Source organism: Branchiostoma lanceolatum, chromosome 17 (assembly GCF_035083965.1).
Source record: "Branchiostoma lanceolatum isolate klBraLanc5 chromosome 17, klBraLanc5.hap2, whole genome shotgun sequence".
NCBI lineage: Eukaryota > Metazoa > Chordata > Leptocardii > Amphioxiformes > Branchiostomatidae > Branchiostoma > Branchiostoma lanceolatum.
Genome location: NC_089738.1, coordinates 4,353,423 through 4,371,516, shown reverse-complemented (window position 1 = coordinate 4,371,516; position 18,094 = coordinate 4,353,423). Strand labels below are relative to the sequence as shown.

The window sequence follows — 18,094 nt, the reverse complement described above, 5'->3', positions numbered from 1 at the left end:
ATGTTCTCCTCCTCGGTGAAATCCATCGATATGTTTGCATGGCACAAGTAGATGATATTGCTGTGGACACTTGGACTCGATATCGGCCAGTAAAATTGTGAATTTCTGCTACTTTTCCACAGTTCCTGCCGGGATGTTGAGTGCGCGCTACAGTTATAGAATGCTAATATGTTTACACCGCGTGCTTGTAGTTTCCCTTAGGCTAGTAATGTTAGCTTATTTAATAAGTCGAGAAAGATCCCACAAAACATACACTTTTCGGGCTGGGATCCTTATAGCTACTTAGATAGAAATATACAGAATTTTACCGGTCGTGACCGTAATTTTGGACGATGCCAACTTCGCCTGGGAAAACGCGCGTTGAGAGGGGGTCGTGTGTTCTGTCTAGCCTTTCTTTCTTTTCTGTCTAGCTTTTCCTTTCTTTCTTGTTACATCTCTCTGCATGGCGATATTTGACATTTCCGCTGAATGCAATCCAACAAAAAAAGACGTGAAAATGTAGGCTTGAGCTTAAGGTCAGTTTGGAGAGGAATTTAGCAGAATTTCGGCGGCTTCTTTTGACGAGTTTTCTGAAATATCAAAACCTAAAGTACGTGAGTGAAGATGGAGTGTTTTCACTTTGCGCCGTAATATCTTAATTTCCGTCGGATGATATTACAGAAACGTGAAAATATGGGCTTGAGGGCTTTGCGAGTAGAAATTTGACGGAACTTCGGTGGCTCTTTTGACTTTGACAATATTTTAGTGCCAAGATTAGCTTGATGAAGTTCGTGAGTGAAAGCAGGGGGCGTGTTTCATTACATCACTTTTCGCGGAAATATTTTAGATTTCCACAGGATGAAACCCCACAAGAAAAGGAAAAATATCGGCATGAGGTCCTTCAGTCCTCAAGTCAATACTATTTAACGTTTTTCGGGTTCCATCCGGGCAACAGATATCTGAAATATTGCCGCGCAAAATGATTTAAAGAAACGTCAGATACAGTGGAAAACACACCTTCACTACTACTTGGAGTCCTCAAGACTAAATTCTTGGCATCCTAAAAGATCGTCAAAAAGCCGCCGGAATGCTGCCAAATTTGTACCCAAAAGGACATTGAACTCAAGCCTATATTTTAACGTTTTGCAGGATTTCATTTGGCGGGAATATAAGATATTGCTGAGCGAAGTCGATGTAACGCTGCACAGAAAACACGCCCCTCCCTCAAACTAACGTAATTTCAAGATGATGTTGGCATTGTCACGACAGCCAAAAGGCTCAAGAGGTATATTCATACCTAAACGTAGCTATAAGGATCCCAGCCCGAAAAGTGTTTTTGTGGGATTTTTCTCGACTTAAGCTAACATTACTAGGGAAACTACAAGCACGCGGTGTAAACATATTAGCATTCTATAACTGTAGCGCGCGCTCAACATCCCAGTAGGAACTGTGGAAAAGTAGCAGAAATTCACAATTTTACTGGCCGATATCGAGTCCAAGTGTCCACAACAATATCATCTACTTGTGCCATGCAAATATATCGATGGATTTCACCGAGGAGGAGAACATCTCTCCGCCGAAGATGACTCAACGCTGCTTTCTATTGAGGACGCCATTACCTCTGGCTCGGACTTACCGGGTGTGTACTTTTCCCGCGCTTTCCCGCGCTCGAACCACGCGCGCTCGCACTAGATTCAAAATGGCCGCGGTATTTGGAAAGGGGTCTATTGTCGGTTTGCACATGCTTGTTCTGTATGCTAGCCCAAACCATTGTCGGGTTGAGGGTATTTCTAGAATGCGTATGTTGTACCCGTGCAGTTGTTGTAAAGCGAAGTAACTAAAAACGAGCAATATCAAACTAGTACCCTTTGTTTCAAAGGTGTCTGCCAGTGGGCACTTCAGCAATGGGGGTTTATTTTGATCTGAAAATCCAGCAGGACATATTAGGGTTAAAGATAAAACATGGTGCCGTTTGAACTATTGAGTGAATCTGAGAAAAAAGTTCTGTGAACAAAGGATTACATTTTGAACATGACTTGTGTATTTCAAGTGCTTCATGTTTCAGCTAGTTTTTTATCATGCTTTTTAGCACTTCGTGATGATTTGGTCATTTTTTTGTGGTACCAAATCTCTGATGTAACTACTTTTGCAAAAGAGTTTCTTTTTACATTATTTCTGATCAATGACTTTCTTTTGCTGACAAGACGAGGTTAACAATCATTATCATGTTTTTTTGTGTGTATTACTTTCTTATGTTAAGACCTTTTTTCCCCCTTTAAGGTGACCTATGATGTGAATGGATTCTTGGAAAAGAACAGAGACACCCTTCCCAATTCTGTGCTCTTGATTTTAAAGAGTAAGTTGTCCAAAATGATGCATCATTTGAATACAAGTCTTGCAAAATCATACATTACAGCATTAAAATAATTTCTATTTTTTGCATTTCAACAGATTCTGAATCAAATTTAGTTTCCCTTTTAAGCCTTGTTTAGAGCTTTTTGTTCAGGTGATATGTTTAAATTATGATATTCATGATTGTACATTTGTTTCATCATGTATAGTGCAAAGCCAAAAATAACATAAATTTTGAAGTATGTGTTTAAATTGCAATTTCTTTCTGGTAGATAGATTAAAGCACTAGTCTAAGAATATATATGACACTCTTGACACACCACTTGTTGAGCATTACTGTACCATCCCCTTGACTTGTACCCACCCGCTGACCAATAGTGTACCCTCCCCTGCAGCGAGCAGTAGTCTGTTGATTCGTGAGATGTTCCAGAGTCGTATGACGAGGACAGGTTCTCTCGCGCCCAGCGCACGCCAAATGCAGTCCAGACGAGTCATCAAACCCAACCAATCACCATTCTCCTTCTTCAGGAAGAGGAGCTCCGTGCACCAGTCAAAGGTAAAACCTGCGGGGGCTGTAAGCACCTTTCAATGCTAAGCTAAAGTGGGTATCTCACTGCGGCACGTTGGCGATCTTGCTACATCCTAAATTGGATTTTTGTTGACTTTATCATGGGAGCATCATGCAAAATGTACAAGTATGGCTAAAAAGACAACAAAACACTGAAAGCATAATTAATGACTAGTTTTTTGTCCATGAAATTGGTTGAGCGCTCTGTCAAATCGCTCGGTTGCAGCGAGGTTGCCTAGGTGCTGCGAGTCCATTGAGTTACCTGTTTTAGAGAGGTGTTTGCATTTTGGCATGAGTTCAAAAGTAACTATTCCCTACATGTTTTATATTACCAGTTACCAGAATTTCGATAGATATAGGTGCACTTACGTATAGAAATTAAGGTTATTGATCAGAAAAAGTATGTGTTGATATTTTCATAGGTCTTACACACAAGATGTGCTATCCAATTTTAGGTTTGAAAAATATGCAATGCGACTTGATGAGCTGCTTTGGAAGGAATCAAATTCATTTTTTTTCATGAGTATGCATTGTGCACTAAACATCTCATTTGCTTTGAATTCTCTGATCACATTGTCATTGTGAAGAATGAACACACACAAAATTTCTGGTCTGGTCAGTTCTTTTGCCATCAGTTGTATGAAACCTTACTCTAGCAGTGAAAAATGCATTTTGGCGAGACAAAATAGAAGATTTGCTTTCATTTTGTTGCCGCCGTTGCCTACAGATGCACCAACCGGTGTCTGCTGCCCTGAGCAGTGAAAGGAAGGGACCAGCCACAGTTGCCTTTCACTTCAAGGTAATCTGCCATGCAGTTGTGCCCTCTAGCAGTTTCTGAGTGAACTGCAATAGCTAGTGCTGTATATCTACTTATTAGGGGAGACTAAAGGGATACAATAAATGGCAGTAATGCATGTAGCCCTATGGGGAAGTTAAGAAAAAGAAGGTGTCATTATCTCAGGAATCAAAACATCAGACTACAATAACTTACCCTCAAATACTAACCAGCTATGTCAACTGTCATCAGATTCATCCCTGACAAATTCTATACGGCTATTCTCCAGATAACCCCCCCTAATCAGAGCCCTTGGATAGGCCCTACAGGCTTCAAACACCCAGTTGAAGACCATCCCACTATATCAGGGGGGTGCTAAACCCCACAAGGTAGAGAAAGACCATTTATTTCAACTAATTCAGCAAATACAGAGTCTATCCTACCACAGCCTATCCTATATTGCCCAGATTTCACAAAAAATCCCACCAAAAAGAATTTTCAACGGTTTAAACCATGTTTTTTACTTGGAGTCTCTCATCGTGCGGTCTGGGCGCAGGCGCAATCCCTTTAGTCTCCCCTATTAGAGAAATCAATTTCAGAATTGACAGCTGTCAATCATATCACACAATGCGGGGTAGGGTTGTGAGTTAGAATCCTGAGTATCAAAGACCTCAGACCAAAAACAGTCCCCTGGGAGTTGATGACCTAACAGGTGTCAGGGCTGCTCTGCTAAGTTAGGCTAGGAATGGCCAAGTTACCCATTATAGGTGGAAAATTGTCAGAAACAGGTAAATAAAGTTAGAATTTGGTCACCCCAGTACAGGGGGGACTTTTTTCCCTATAGTAGGCACCTGAATTTCCTTTTGAGGTACAACAAAAGTCAATACAGGGGCCCTGACAGGCCTAAAAGCAAGACAAGTGTGTAGAAACCATCACAAAAAGCAGCTATAAACAAGGCATAGAGCATAGAAAAAGAGTTTGACAAGGTCAAAACACAATATTCACCTGGTATGAGACCCCCCTCACCATTAGGGACCCCCCCCCCCCCTTTCAATTCACCTTTAGAATACTCAAATCCCATCCTTTGTACACATAGCCTAGCTGCAGCCAGGCACTGATTGGAGGCGGGGTTAAAAACTCAGAAAAATGGCTAAAAATAACAAAAATGGGATAATTTATTAATAAAAATGAGCCAAATGAGGTCTGACCATTGCTTAGGTAACAGGTCTAAGGCTAAAACCCCATGAAATGGACCAAAATGGTCTGCCTCTATCCTATGTGAATTTCCTATAGGGGAGACTAAAGGGATACAATAAATGGCAGTAATGCATGTAGCCCTATGGGGAAGTTAAGAAAAAGAAGGTGTCATTATCTCAGGAATCAAAACATCAGACTACAATAACTTACCCTCAAATACTAACCAGCTATGTCAACTGTCATCAGATTCATCCCTGACAAATTCTATACGGCTATTCTCCAGATAACCCCCCCTAATCAGAGCCCTTGGATAGGCCCTACAGGCTTCAAACACCCAGTTGAAGACCATCCCACTATATCAGGGGGGTGCTAAACCCCACAAGGTAGAGAAAGACCATTTATTTCAACTAATTCAGCAAATACAGAGTCTATCCTACCACAGCCTATCCTATATTGCCCAGATTTCACAAAAAATCCCACCAAAAAGAATTTTCAACGGTTTAAACCATGTTTTTTACTTGGAGTCTCTCATCGTGCGGTCTGGGCGCAGGCGCAATCCCTTTAGTCTCCCCATTAGTCATCTGCGAAAATGTAAGACGAATTGAGAAACAGCTCTTTGATTTAGAATTCATTGCAATTCATAATTAGGCCACACCAGTTTAATTTCTTGATTAACAGAATTTTTTTTTAAATGCTAGATTGGAAAATCAACACGAAAACAGAATCTCAGAGGAAAGTTTGTACTTTGGTGCATACAGTTTCAGGGAGTGAACAGGGCCAGGTGCAACTTTTCACCCCAGCCTTCTGTTTTAATCATGTCCTCCGTTAAAAAATCTGTTAACCAAGAAATTAAATTGGTTTGGCCTTAATATAGTTTGTTAGTGACAAGAGAAAGTTACACTTATCAGAATTTTTCCATCCATCCATCCATCCATCCACTACCATTGATTGGAGTTGTACAATACAATATATTACATGAAGTTACATTATTCAAATGTACATCTTTTTGGATGCGTGTGTCTGTTTCTTTGTGGACAGCATTACATAACTCAAGAAGTCGTAGATGGATCTTGATGATATTTGGTTTGTTGGTAGGGGTTGTTAAAAGTAAAAAGCGATTAGATTTTTATCCCCCTACCAGCTTTCTTTGGTTCAACAGCAGAACTTCCGGTTTTGACATCCTCATGTTCTGGAAAAGCTATGATCACGATCTTTCGTTGGTGTGTAGCTCTTGTTAGGTCTTGAATTTTACATCAACTGTCTTTTCCCGATGTATTTGCCCAGAACTCGTTATCGGAGTTAATAGCCAAGATGTCGGCAGCCAGGCCTCACTTTGTTCGCTGTATCAAGCCCAACACAGGGAAGCAGCCTGACAGTCTAGACCCAGGCTATGTCCTCACACAACTAAGGTCTGCAAATAGTACTGCTTTAGACTATTTTTAGACTAAAAGTCTACATACTACATACATTCATTCCGTGCCAGGCTGGAGGCCTGCCCGCCTTAGCCCGGGACCTCAACTCCCCCCCTACTATGCCCCTGAAGGGGTTATTTGGGGGCAGCACCTATGTAGATGTAGATGATACTATTAGGTTGAGTTGGTTGGTTATCAAACTCTATTCAGAGCTCGAAATACTTGTTGCATATTATGCACCTTCGTGCACCTGAAATTGGAGCTGTGCATCTGATTTTTGATTTTGGGTGGACCAGTGCACCTAGATATTTTTGTAGGCTGTAGGGTAGAGGTAATATTGTACACTAGTATTCATGATATTCTTGGATTTTAACTTTCATAAAAAGTAATATAGCCTTAAGTTTGTTGTACTTCGTTTCTTGTTTAAAATTTTGAACTCAGCTATAGAATTTCAGATTGAAGTTCTTAAGAAAAACAGAAGGGTTTAAAGGTATGTTTGGCTGACATTTCACTTTATTTTATGTTGTGCACCCAGTATTATTACTGTGCACCTAAATCATTAAGATAGGTGCACCAGTGTACCTATTCCCAAAAAAGGAATTTCGGTCGCCCCCTGCTATTGAATGACTCTGGTTAAAGCATCAGTCTGTGTGTTTGATAACTACATTTTTTGTATGTAACTTCAAATTTTTGATATTGCTACATTCAACTATAGATTGAATTTTGTAAAGATCTGTGTGCTCACCTATAATCAGCTGTTAAAATTTAATCTTATTTTATAATATCAAGTTTGTGTAACTTTTTTTCTTGTTTACTACACTGTATCTCAACAGATACACAGGAGTCTTGGAGACCGTGCGTATAAGAAAGCTGGGCTTTCCTATCAGACTGTCTTTTCAGGACTTTCTTGACAGGTATGCAAATTTTCTCAATATTTATGATTATGCTAACATGAATATTGCATTCAGTTTTGTCATATTGATAACTTGGATCGTCATGCTATCTAGAAATATGCTGACCATGGGTGCCTCTTTTTATACAATGTAATGTTAGTCGGACAATTGTGTAAAAGCAAAGATTATAACTTACTGTACAACAATGTATTTAACTTATTAAAACAAATCTCAATATACTGTAGCTGAACACCTGAAAAGCAAAAACAACTCAAACTCAAAGATGACATGTTACTGAATGTACTTCCTGCAGATACCCTGCCCTGACCATGTGTGCAGTGGCACCTGACAGTGAGGAGGCAGCTGTCAGCAGGTGCAAACAGGTGCTGAAGTACTGTAAGCTGCAGCAGTATCAGGTGAGGCTGGGAACATCTGTGGCATGTGATGGGGGGGGGGGGGGTCTCTCTGTATCATCCTAGAGTCTATTGTATTGTATTGTCAACAGAGCAATTCAGCCTACTAATGTCATATATATCTAGTTGACTGCAAGACTGTACAGGTGTTATAGGACTGGATGTTTGAATAAAAAGCAAACCATCACTTTCGTTCATTCTCTCCAAATTTATAATTATAGTGAAATTTAAGGTCTCTAAGGCTATCGCCTTCCAAAACACCTAAAAATTCATTCTCCCTTACTCCAAAAAGATTTTTTTAATACCACACTTTTTTGCACAAACAAAAGATTAAAGACATAGTTCCATCTAAAACTTCTCAGTAATGTGGCTTTGTCAACAAACAAGAAATTGCAGACATTTTTCAAATTCTTATGATAACATTTGATGGCATTTGATCACCTTCCATCAACTTGGGTTCAAACAAACAACCCTAAAAAGAATGTAATCTTGATATATTATGCCAATAAATTACATACCACTTTCAATTTCTATGTTGACTGGTTTATAAACTTGATCATTGCACTCCCCCCCAGCTGGGTCGTACTAAGGTGTTCCTGAGGTACTGGCACCCTGAGCAGCTGGCATCTATCACTGCTAACCTTCAGGAGAAGGTGGTTATCTGTCAGAAAGGTGGGTGTATATAAGTTGTTTAACTTAGTGGTATCATAGCTTAAGTTAAGTTGTTTTGATTATCCCATTGTTCACTAGGAATGCTACACGCTCGTTCTCATTTAAATGACTCATTTTGTAACTTCCGTTACTGTTTGAAGTAAGACGTTCCTGATATTAGGATACGGCACATATATAAGGTGCCAAACTGTCGTTTTTATGATGACTTAAAATTTTTCTGGCTTTTAAAAATGACAGTTTGGCATCTTATATGTGGCATACCTTAGTGTCAGGAACGTCTTACTTCAAACAGTAACGGAAGTTACAAAATGTGTACATTTAAAGGAGAACAAGCGTACAGGGAATTACATCGTATATTTTACCTTTTTGGTGATAGTATAGCTACTGCATTTAGTCCATGTGTGCAAGAAAGTGCAATAATAATGAAGATCATCATTGTTATTATTGGCCACATTTTATTGTATCAAGTTCACACTTTCCTCCCTTTATCCACACATTGACCAAATCTGCACCAAACTCAGGACGTTCTATGCAACAATACACTACCAGCAGACATAAGGCACTAAAAATATCTACCCTACCACAGTTTAAAGCAGCCCTGAGACGCTTCAATACACCTACATAACCTCTGACCTCCACTGACCTACATGTATATTGTGTGTTGACCTAGGACGGATTAGACTTTGATTTATGGACTTTGATTGTTGACTTTGACGCACCAGATTTTATTTGTACCCATTGTTGTTGTGCTACTGCCAAACTGTAACACGCTTTGTGATTATTGTCTGACAGTGTATATATAATATACTGAGCCGCAAAGGAAATATGCTATCATCATAAGCTGTTTGGGACACACAGGTGTCTCAAGATGAAACGAATAGATGAATAAATCTTTCTCTCTTGGACTTACATGTATACATGGAGATCCTCTTCTCTGACTGATTTTTTTAGTCCTGTTCTTGCATTGATTTATTCTGTTGTTGTTTTTTGTTTTCAGTTGGGCGTGGTTACCTTGCCAGAAGGGACTACAGATCGCTACTGAGCACCAAACAGACCCAGCAGAAATACGTCTCCAAGTTCCTCCAGTCTGTCGAGGACTATGGTTCCCAGGTGCACAACGACATTTTGCGGCTCTCTTCCATAGACTCTCTACGCAACAGTGCCCGTAAGAGCGTTGTGGCCCGTAATGTGGGAAACACAAACTCAGTCCCGACAAATATTGGTGACGCCAAACTACCAGACCCAGATATCATCAAGGAAGGGTCCATACGGGCCATGTACCCCCCTCCCACGCCTAGAATCGCCTTGGCAATGTTGTCGTCACTCCTGCCCCCCTCCCCCCCACCCCTTCAGAAGGGGAAGTCTAGTGATTTTCCTCCTCCAACCTCTGATAGCGATGATGCAGTGGATGATGACTACATGCCTCCACCACCTCCAGTGGATTCCATGGACATGGTTAATTCCATGGATCTGCCTCCTCCTCCAGAGGAGTTCTTAGATGCCGAGAATTCCCTGCCTGAGCCACCGGAAGATGTCTTCCTTCCACCATCAGACACAGCTACACAACCAAACCAGAAAACAGCTAGCAAGGTACAATCATGTTTTTATCATAAAACCCCTCGGAGCCAGAACTGAAAATTGGCTTTTGGACATAACTGTTGATGTCATTCTTATGTTCATTGACTGTCTTTGTCAATTCCTAATCATGATAGGTGACTAATGTATAATTGTTACCAAGTCTTGGTTAGCAAATATAATTTCACGATAACGTTGTACAATTACATTGTATAGGTGTAAATACACATGTACTGCAAAACGCAATGTCTTCCTTGCCTTTATGTAGGAAACTGAACAAATAGAATTAGGAAAGTGCATAGAATAGATTGGAGGAAAAGAACTTGCTCTAAAGAATAGAAAGAAAAAGAACAGTTTCTTAGAGATAAATCAGAATCTGACAAAGCAAGAGAACAAACTGAATGTAAACAAAGCACCGTTTGGGGATGGTGGAAAATGGTGAGTGTATAAAATGGTGTAGAAGAATGTAAAAAGAAATAACAAAAATAGAAATAACACAAGGATGTGAGGTCAAAAAGAGGACTGCTCTTAGTAAAATGAGTAAAGAAAATGTTTCTGTTGACTACAATTTGTTTTTTACGGTGTATTTTTTGTAGAGTTTTTTTTTCTAGAGTTTGTTTTTAGTTTTCTTTTATAGTTTTTTAGTTGTTATTTTTTTAGGTTTTTTTTTTTCAGGCTCCATTTAGTAGCCCTGACGTATCATTTACATTTGTTGTTGATTTTTCCTCACAGACACAGCAAGAACAGGAAGACTGGAAAGAGCAGTGGCACCAACATGTACAGCACATCCACCAACAGCACAGTGTTTCTACAGTCCCTCCCTCTTCAACATCCAACCAGGAAAACAACTCTGCAAGAACTAAAAATGTCACAAGGTCGTCGAGTAAGCCTCCCCCTGCCCCACCCAAGAGGAGTCCGGAAACTCGCCTAAGCACGTACTTAGCTGACGTGGACACACCAGGTCCTGTTTCTCCGAGTCATGCATCGGATATTAAAAAGAAGAGCCCCTCCAGTGACTCCCAACCTCCACACAGCATTCCTTCTGAAGAGGTTCGGTCCCCAAAGGAGGTTCAAAAGCCCAGAGTTGCCAGTAACCCACCTGACGTTGTCCCCAATGAACAGAGCATCCCTCCGCCGCCGAAGGAGCCCGCCCCCCTCCCCCCTCCTGTGCCCGACAAGAAAAAGTGGCGCATGACCGACATTCCGAGGACGAAGAATCCTCCTCATGTCTTCCCTCTTAGGAGCGCACAGTCGGCTTCAGAGCTGTCTAGTCTACCTTCCCCACCCCGTGGGGTGCCGCCCCCACCCCCTGGCCCCGCACCTCGAGTACCCGACAAAGTCAGGAAAACTAGCCGACCCGTATCCCTCATCATCACTCAGAACGTCCATGAGGAGAGCATACCCAGTGTGATGTCAAACAGGCCCATTTCCCTCCGGCCAGTATCAGTCCCAGAATCCCCCAGGACAAAGCAGCCTTCTGTCCCATCATCTCATGCTGAAATATCATCATCCCCTGGCGCAAACCACCCCCCTCCCCCTCCACCAGACTTCTTGCCCCCTCCTCCCCCAGGAAGAAGTCAAGAGGCTGCTCCCACCAGGATGCCTCCCCCACCCCCTGGAGGTCTTCAGCAGGTGCCTCCCCCGCCCCCTGGTGTAGGCCGAAGATTGCCACCTCCCCCACCCCCAGGAGCAGGCCATGCTACGCCAGCACCACCCCCACCCCCTGTGCCTCCTGTGGGTACTGAGAGTACTAGTGGTGGTGGTGGACTGCTGGCTGCCATCGCTAATGCCAAGCTGAAGAAAACTGAAGGTACATTGTAATTTGAAAAATTCTATTCACTGACAGGGGGAATCGTGTGCTTGTGTTTGTGTGTCTGTGTGTGTATGTGACTGTGTTTGTGTGCCTGAGTGTGTGTGTATGTGTGTGTGTGTGTGAGTGAGTGTGTATGTGTCAGGGAGTGTGTGTGTGTGTGTGTGTGTGTGTGTGTGTGTGTGTGTGTGTGTGTGTGTGTGTTTTTGCATGTGTGTGTGTATGTGTGGATGATCTCTATTGTGATATTGTCTATCACTAGACTAGTATATTTTAATTTGTTTATGTTAATCTTGCACCTGGGTAAGATTCAGTTTTTGACTGTGGCTAACCAATTAATCATGTTGAATCTTCTCAGCTGATGTGAGTTCAGAAACGGGGAGTAAGAACTCCAGACGAAGTTCCTCCACCAGTTCATCTGACTCCCACGATGCACTGCTGGCCGAGATCCAGGCTAAGGTGGTTCAGAGGAAGTCAGGCACCAGGACGGTCCAGCCTCCCGGTCAGTTCAGATTCTCACAGGCCATTTTGTATTTTAAGTCAGGCCATGTTGATATGATTAGATGGATGACATCATTTTGGAATCCCACAATTGATGATAAATGCATACAAAAAAATAAAAGTTTGGCAAAAAAAGTTGCCTTCAGGAGAGTTGAACAAATGACTTAACACAGAAATGATAGATTTTTAATTTTCATTTAGTTCTTTCGCATCTTCTCCTTTGATTTTAGAATTGACTTTTGCAATCTATGACATCAATATCCATTTGCTGAATGATATTTTTTTGCAATTTTTGACATAATATCTACTAACATTATTCCGCCAGGGTACTTGAGTTCGCTACCCTGAAATGATATGTCCAAACAGATCTCTAACCCAACGTCCCCCATATTTTTCTTCTTCAGTTCCAGGAGCGACCATCGTTGTCGACCCGGCAGCACCTAGAGTTCCCCCCCAACAGCCCAATGGTCACATCCCGGGGAGTGCAGAGTTGAACCAGGGGAAGAGTCTACCTTTTGCAACTGAAGGGGTGGTGAAGAAACCTCCACCTGCCCCTCCAAAGCCAAAACTGAAGCTGGATGAAGAGTTTGGTAAGAATAAAGACTTTGATTCGTATTTTCCGAGAACCATAGTAGAGGGGAACTTGTTGTAATGAAGTACTGTAGGAGCATCTTCACTAAGTAGCTTTAAAGAACGGTTGCAGTAAAATATGCAAAAACTAGGTGTAACAGACCGTTCAGTGTAATATAACCAGCTGCTGTCGCGCCACGTGCCTGCGAAGCTGGTGTGTTACGCCTAATGGCGGTTGTACCGGCTATATACATGTAGATACAGATACAGAAGACTTGCTTCCCAGGACTATTGAGCAGATACAAATATGATGATTCGGCAAGAAAAAATTATTGTTTCGTGTACAGTATGCTGTTATTTCATATAACACAGCCTGAAAGGGTATATATACAATTTAGCTGAGAAATATTTATCAAAATCCAAGCTATTTTTAAAATATTTTCCACATTTTTTATTAAATTATTGTGGAACACATTCTTTGTGTCGTAAAACATGGGCTTAGATTTGAAAAATTTGATAATTGTGTTATGATTATTCATTTTTTCATAAAGATTCTTCCCTGACAGATGTTAGAATAACCTTGATCTACATCAATTTGTATAAAGTGAGAAGTACATTATGTATAACTGTGGACCTGTTTCATTGACTTCCATCTTTAGATCCTTCCAACCTGAAGGTTGTGGACATTCCAGAGGATCTGCCTACATGGAAGAAAGCTCTGTATGAGAAAAGGAACAAGCAAGTCATGGTAAGAAGTGTGTTTTTTTTCCTCACTGCTCATAAGTTGTAGTAGCTTCCAGTGTTTTATTATCTTAAACTACGATATAATGAGAAAACTCTATAAATACCTCTGCATATGTTTTTGGAAGAGAGAAGAAGCATGTGAATTATAGATTATAAATAAAGCATTACATTTGTACTTTACAGAATAGTTTTCCTACTTTTCTCTTTGTATCATTAAGTTATCAACCCTTCTGAATTTAGCCACAATGGGGCATGAATCTGCAATAAACTTTGTTGTCCTTGTCGCTATCTGTCTGTCTCTTATGTGAGGTAGCCTTGGTGACATCTGAATGACTACTGGGGTTCCTATACTTGCTTCGAGTTACTTTATTGAGTTAATCAAATGGAACCAAGGCTATACAGAATGTGCTACTCCTTCTATCTTTTCTAGGCAAAATCGTAACTCACATTGGGAACTGCATCTACTGAATTTTGGTAGTAGGAAATTAAGTACAGTTTTGGGAGCTTATAACTGAGTCAAAGTTATATTAAGTTGGTCAAAATGAAGGGTTTTTTTATCTACCGTTAAAACAGTTTGCAACTATTTTTCAGGAGACTTTAGAGCAACAGAAGGAGGTTGAAGATAAGTGGGCCAACGTGCCAGACTGGAAGAGAAAACTACTGCAGGAAAAACAGCAGAAACAACAGGAGGTCAGGCCATGTTCATCTGACAGTGTGTTAATCTTCTCCCTGCTGCCTAACTCTGTAACCGATAGGGAATTGGCTATTTCAGAGTGCTAAAGGTTAAAAAGTGAAACTGATCTCAAACCAGTTTAGCCCATCGAATAGCTAATCTTGCAATGTTTGTGAATGAATGAGAGACAATGTGTACAGTATACACAGGTTTCTTATACCATCCAAAATTCTCCAAGCTCTTTTTGGCAAGTGCAATGAACAGCGCACCTTGGCTTAATGTCCCGTTAGAAAGACTGCAACCCTTACTTAGTAGCACACAAGTCAAGTGAGTAACAAAAGCTGGGATTCAAACTCCCAAGCTTCAGGTTCGGAGGCAGGCTCACTAATCACTAGACGACACGCACTGCACATAACTACAGTAAATCCTGAAATATTTGCGTTGGTTTTATGTACTTTGCAGTTTTTGTGGTAACCTCTCTACCCTGAAATGATTACCTCACGCTTTAACTCACAATTTTACCTATGATATTGCAAACTGAAATGCACACACACGCACAGCATGAACACACGCACAAAAGTATAGAATCCTGTGTGATGCAAATATAGAAGCCAGACTGGCGAGTGTGATAACCCAAAATACAACTCGGTCTGGAACACCCGTATGGAACGTTATCACGGCCCAGATATGACATAGATATAGAATACAACATGGGGTATTCCGTATCACCGGAGGTACCAGCCCGACCGCGGGTAGGATCGGCTGTAGGCCGGAGGGCGATCCGACCTGTGGGAGGGCTGGGATAGAGAGTGATGCAGAATACCCCGTGTTGTATTTTATTTGTGTCTTACCACCTGAGGAAACGCACAATTCAATGCGAAATGCGCCTTAAGCTGAGAGTTTCGTGTCCTCAAACAAAAAAATATAACAACATTGATTCCAACCTCCGAATCCATAATCGAATTTTTGACAGCTGCGCAACCAGCGCGCTCGAAATACATTGAATTCGAATTGTTCTATGGAAGCCCATGCAAAGCAAGTCTAGAACCCCGTGTGATACAGAAAATTATCACACGATGCGGAACACCCGTATCGAACATTTTCGCGGCTCAGGTATGACATAAAGGAGTTTACAGTACATCGTCTGCTTGACGTTTATAGTGATTGATGTGTTACAACTCTGTAGTCATTAACTTTGCTTCATTTCCCTTCCAGGTGAGAACAGAAGAAGACGAAGTAAAAAGAAAGGAGGATGAGAAGAAGAAGAAGTTGGCATCCATGCCCACATGGAAGAGAAATCTTGTCAAGAAGAAAATGGAGAAATCAAAGGAACCTGAGGACAAAGATCAGGAGACCAAACCGCCGGAACCACCAAGGGAGGAAGTAGAACCAGAGAGAACAGCACTCTAGATAAATACTGTAAATACAGAAATGTTTGCGGGGATTTAAATTCGCGGTAGGGAGAAAATAGAGTGTTCGCGGCAGTTTTGAGTTCCTGTTATAACAATAGTCACACAATGGAACAGCTTTTCGCGGTGGTTTTAAGTCCGCTGTGAAGAATTGACCGTGGAAACCGTGAACATAAAACCACTGCAAACATTTCTGCATTTACAGTAGTAGATAGAAATAACCTCCAAGTAGATTAATCGAGCAGGGCTTCTTGTGTTGGTATTTGGTGGATCTACACATGATGCACACTAGTTGGAGGGTATCTCCAAGAAAGTGCACACCATTACAATGTAGATAGAGCCATTATGATAGAATTTCTAAGGCTTCGAAATAACCGCTCATCTGCCTGGAGACTAAGATAAAACAAGATGAATATTGTACAGGACTAATGTCAGACAAATTGTATGATTCTAATAACAAGGGCTTATGTACAAAAGAATGTATTGTGTACTTTATAACAGAAAAGTAATAATTTATAGGTAACAAAATATATTGTATCATGATAAAAAGTGGTTTCACCAACAGCAGAATTCTTCACAATACAGAAGGGAGAAATATGCCCATTTGCCCCCTAAAAAGAAGAACTTTATGTGTTGTTTTTTAACCCAGCCCTTGCTACAACCCATCTATGCACACAACTTTGTATTGGTTTCAACAGACATTTGCAGGGCAATAGTTAAGGTCTGTGAAGGTCCTCACTTTATACATGACTTATGCTAGGGGGAGGTACTATTTCGCAAAAGTGCAGTTTTTGCTGAAATACGCACCTAGAAATATGGGGACAGTCTATCTGAATATGAAAATGCAAACATTTTGTAATTCTTTCAATTTTAACCCCCTGTACATACCCCCTGAAGTTTGTACTATGACTATGTACTAAACTAGTATAAGGGTATGCTAGCAAACATAATTGATGCCTTAAAGTGTAAGTACTTTGAGGTCAGAAGACATTGCAGTGAATATCTGAACCCCAAATCTATTCTCCACACAGGTAAAGGCTATTCCCAAATCACCCCCATTGCAAAAATGGACTAGTCCCATTACAACATGTACAAACTTCAAGGGGTATGTACAGGGGGGTTGGAATCCAATGATTTCCCAATGTTTGTGATTTTTGTGCTTAGATAGACCATCTCCATATTTTTAAATGCATATCTTACAAAGTTGGAATTAATACCCCCCTTACTTATGGATAAGTGCTTTTCATTGTAATTATAAAGACCAAAATCTTGCCTCTTACAATTCCATGTATATAACTCAAAGCAATACAAGTATAGCTGGTAATAATGGTGGTATTGTTGACATACATATTGTTATAATATAGAGGTCTCCTGTGATAATGATGTACAACTTTTGACATTTCTCGTCATTATCGTTTTCTTCAAAATCTTTTTATACATTCTGAGATATGATTAATGTGCCACTGCAAATGATCTTCTTTGACGAATATTGTCAGGCAATTTTTAAAGGAATTCCAACTTACACAGACAGTCTATTTATTCAAGAAATTAAAATCTTTTGAGTCTAAAGTAACATGACATTGTCCACAGTGTGTATGTATTTATATATGATGTGTTTGTATCATTTGGAAAGGATACAGCTATTCAAGAATTTCGGTATATATATTTAGTACATTTTCATGATTTTATGTGGGCCACATCAATTTGATACCTTGGTTCTTGAATTTTTGCAGGAAATATAGAGAGCATACATGTGAAATATGATTTGGAATTTAAAAGAAAACAGACATTCTTAACCGACCAAAATGCCACCACAGGAGTCACAGAGTCAACATATTATGAGACTGGTCAACATTTCAAACTATGAATATTGAACATAAGCTAATGGAAGACAAGGGCTATCTTCATCTGTTGACACCAGAATATTTTAAGCATTTTGTAATATTTCTTATTTTCTTGTATCAGAGAAAAATTAAATGTCAAATTGGAGAACTTACATATTAAACTGGTATTGCCTTGCTCAACCTTGTGCAGTTTTGTACTTTGCAGTACGAGGAAACGTATAGTTTACCTCATGTGACCGTAAGAGCTAGTTACAGAGTGGTACATTTAATCAGCCCTTCAGGCATTAACAGAAGGATATTATTAACTTGCGCGTGACTTGTCACAGCCACCCTGAACCAATATGGCAACAACTTTAAACTAGAAATACAAGTAAAATTGGAAAGAATTTGTGTCAATCAGACATAATGATGTATCTTGTTTCCACGTTGATTATTTATCGTCGCTCCCGGAAAGGTACAACGTTCTCTTCGCCCATGCAGGACAGAGGCGCTTGTATGAAACACGTAGTTGACCGCATGTAACCGTAAGAGTTAGTTACAGAGTGGTACATTTCAACAGCCCTTCAGTCATTAAGAGGAGGATAACTTGTGCGTCACAGACAGGTGTGTCCAACTCAGTCTGAAACAATGGCGTAAAAAAACAGTAGGAATACAAGTAAAAATGGGCTGATTTTGTGTTAATCTGATAATTACTGCCGTCATATGAA

At 40.5% G+C, this 18,094-nt stretch overlaps 1 protein-coding gene across 2 annotated transcripts in view; it reads left to right on the top strand.

The window, feature by feature from the left end:
- The window catches only part of LOC136422700 (unconventional myosin-XVI-like), a 36,055-nt gene extending 18,488 nt beyond the window's left edge, over window positions 1-17,567 (top strand). For both annotated transcript variants that reach the window (XM_066410537.1, XM_066410536.1), the window contains 14 exons: window positions 2,260-2,335; window positions 2,727-2,887; window positions 3,627-3,698; window positions 6,156-6,280; window positions 7,117-7,197; window positions 7,490-7,592; window positions 8,165-8,261; window positions 9,259-9,851; window positions 10,569-11,646; window positions 12,005-12,148; window positions 12,552-12,737; window positions 13,377-13,465; window positions 14,053-14,151; window positions 15,350-17,567. In XM_066410537.1, the coding sequence (XP_066266634.1) occupies window positions 2,260-2,335; window positions 2,727-2,887; window positions 3,627-3,698; window positions 6,156-6,280; window positions 7,117-7,197; window positions 7,490-7,592; window positions 8,165-8,261; window positions 9,259-9,851; window positions 10,569-11,646; window positions 12,005-12,148; window positions 12,552-12,737; window positions 13,377-13,465; window positions 14,053-14,151; window positions 15,350-15,544 (3,099 nt within the window). In that variant the 3' untranslated portion in view covers window positions 15,545-17,567. The remainder of the gene's footprint in view (window positions 1-2,259; window positions 2,336-2,726; window positions 2,888-3,626; window positions 3,699-6,155; window positions 6,281-7,116; window positions 7,198-7,489; window positions 7,593-8,164; window positions 8,262-9,258; window positions 9,852-10,568; window positions 11,647-12,004; window positions 12,149-12,551; window positions 12,738-13,376; window positions 13,466-14,052; window positions 14,152-15,349) is intronic.
- Window positions 17,568-18,094: the final 527 nt, after the last annotated feature.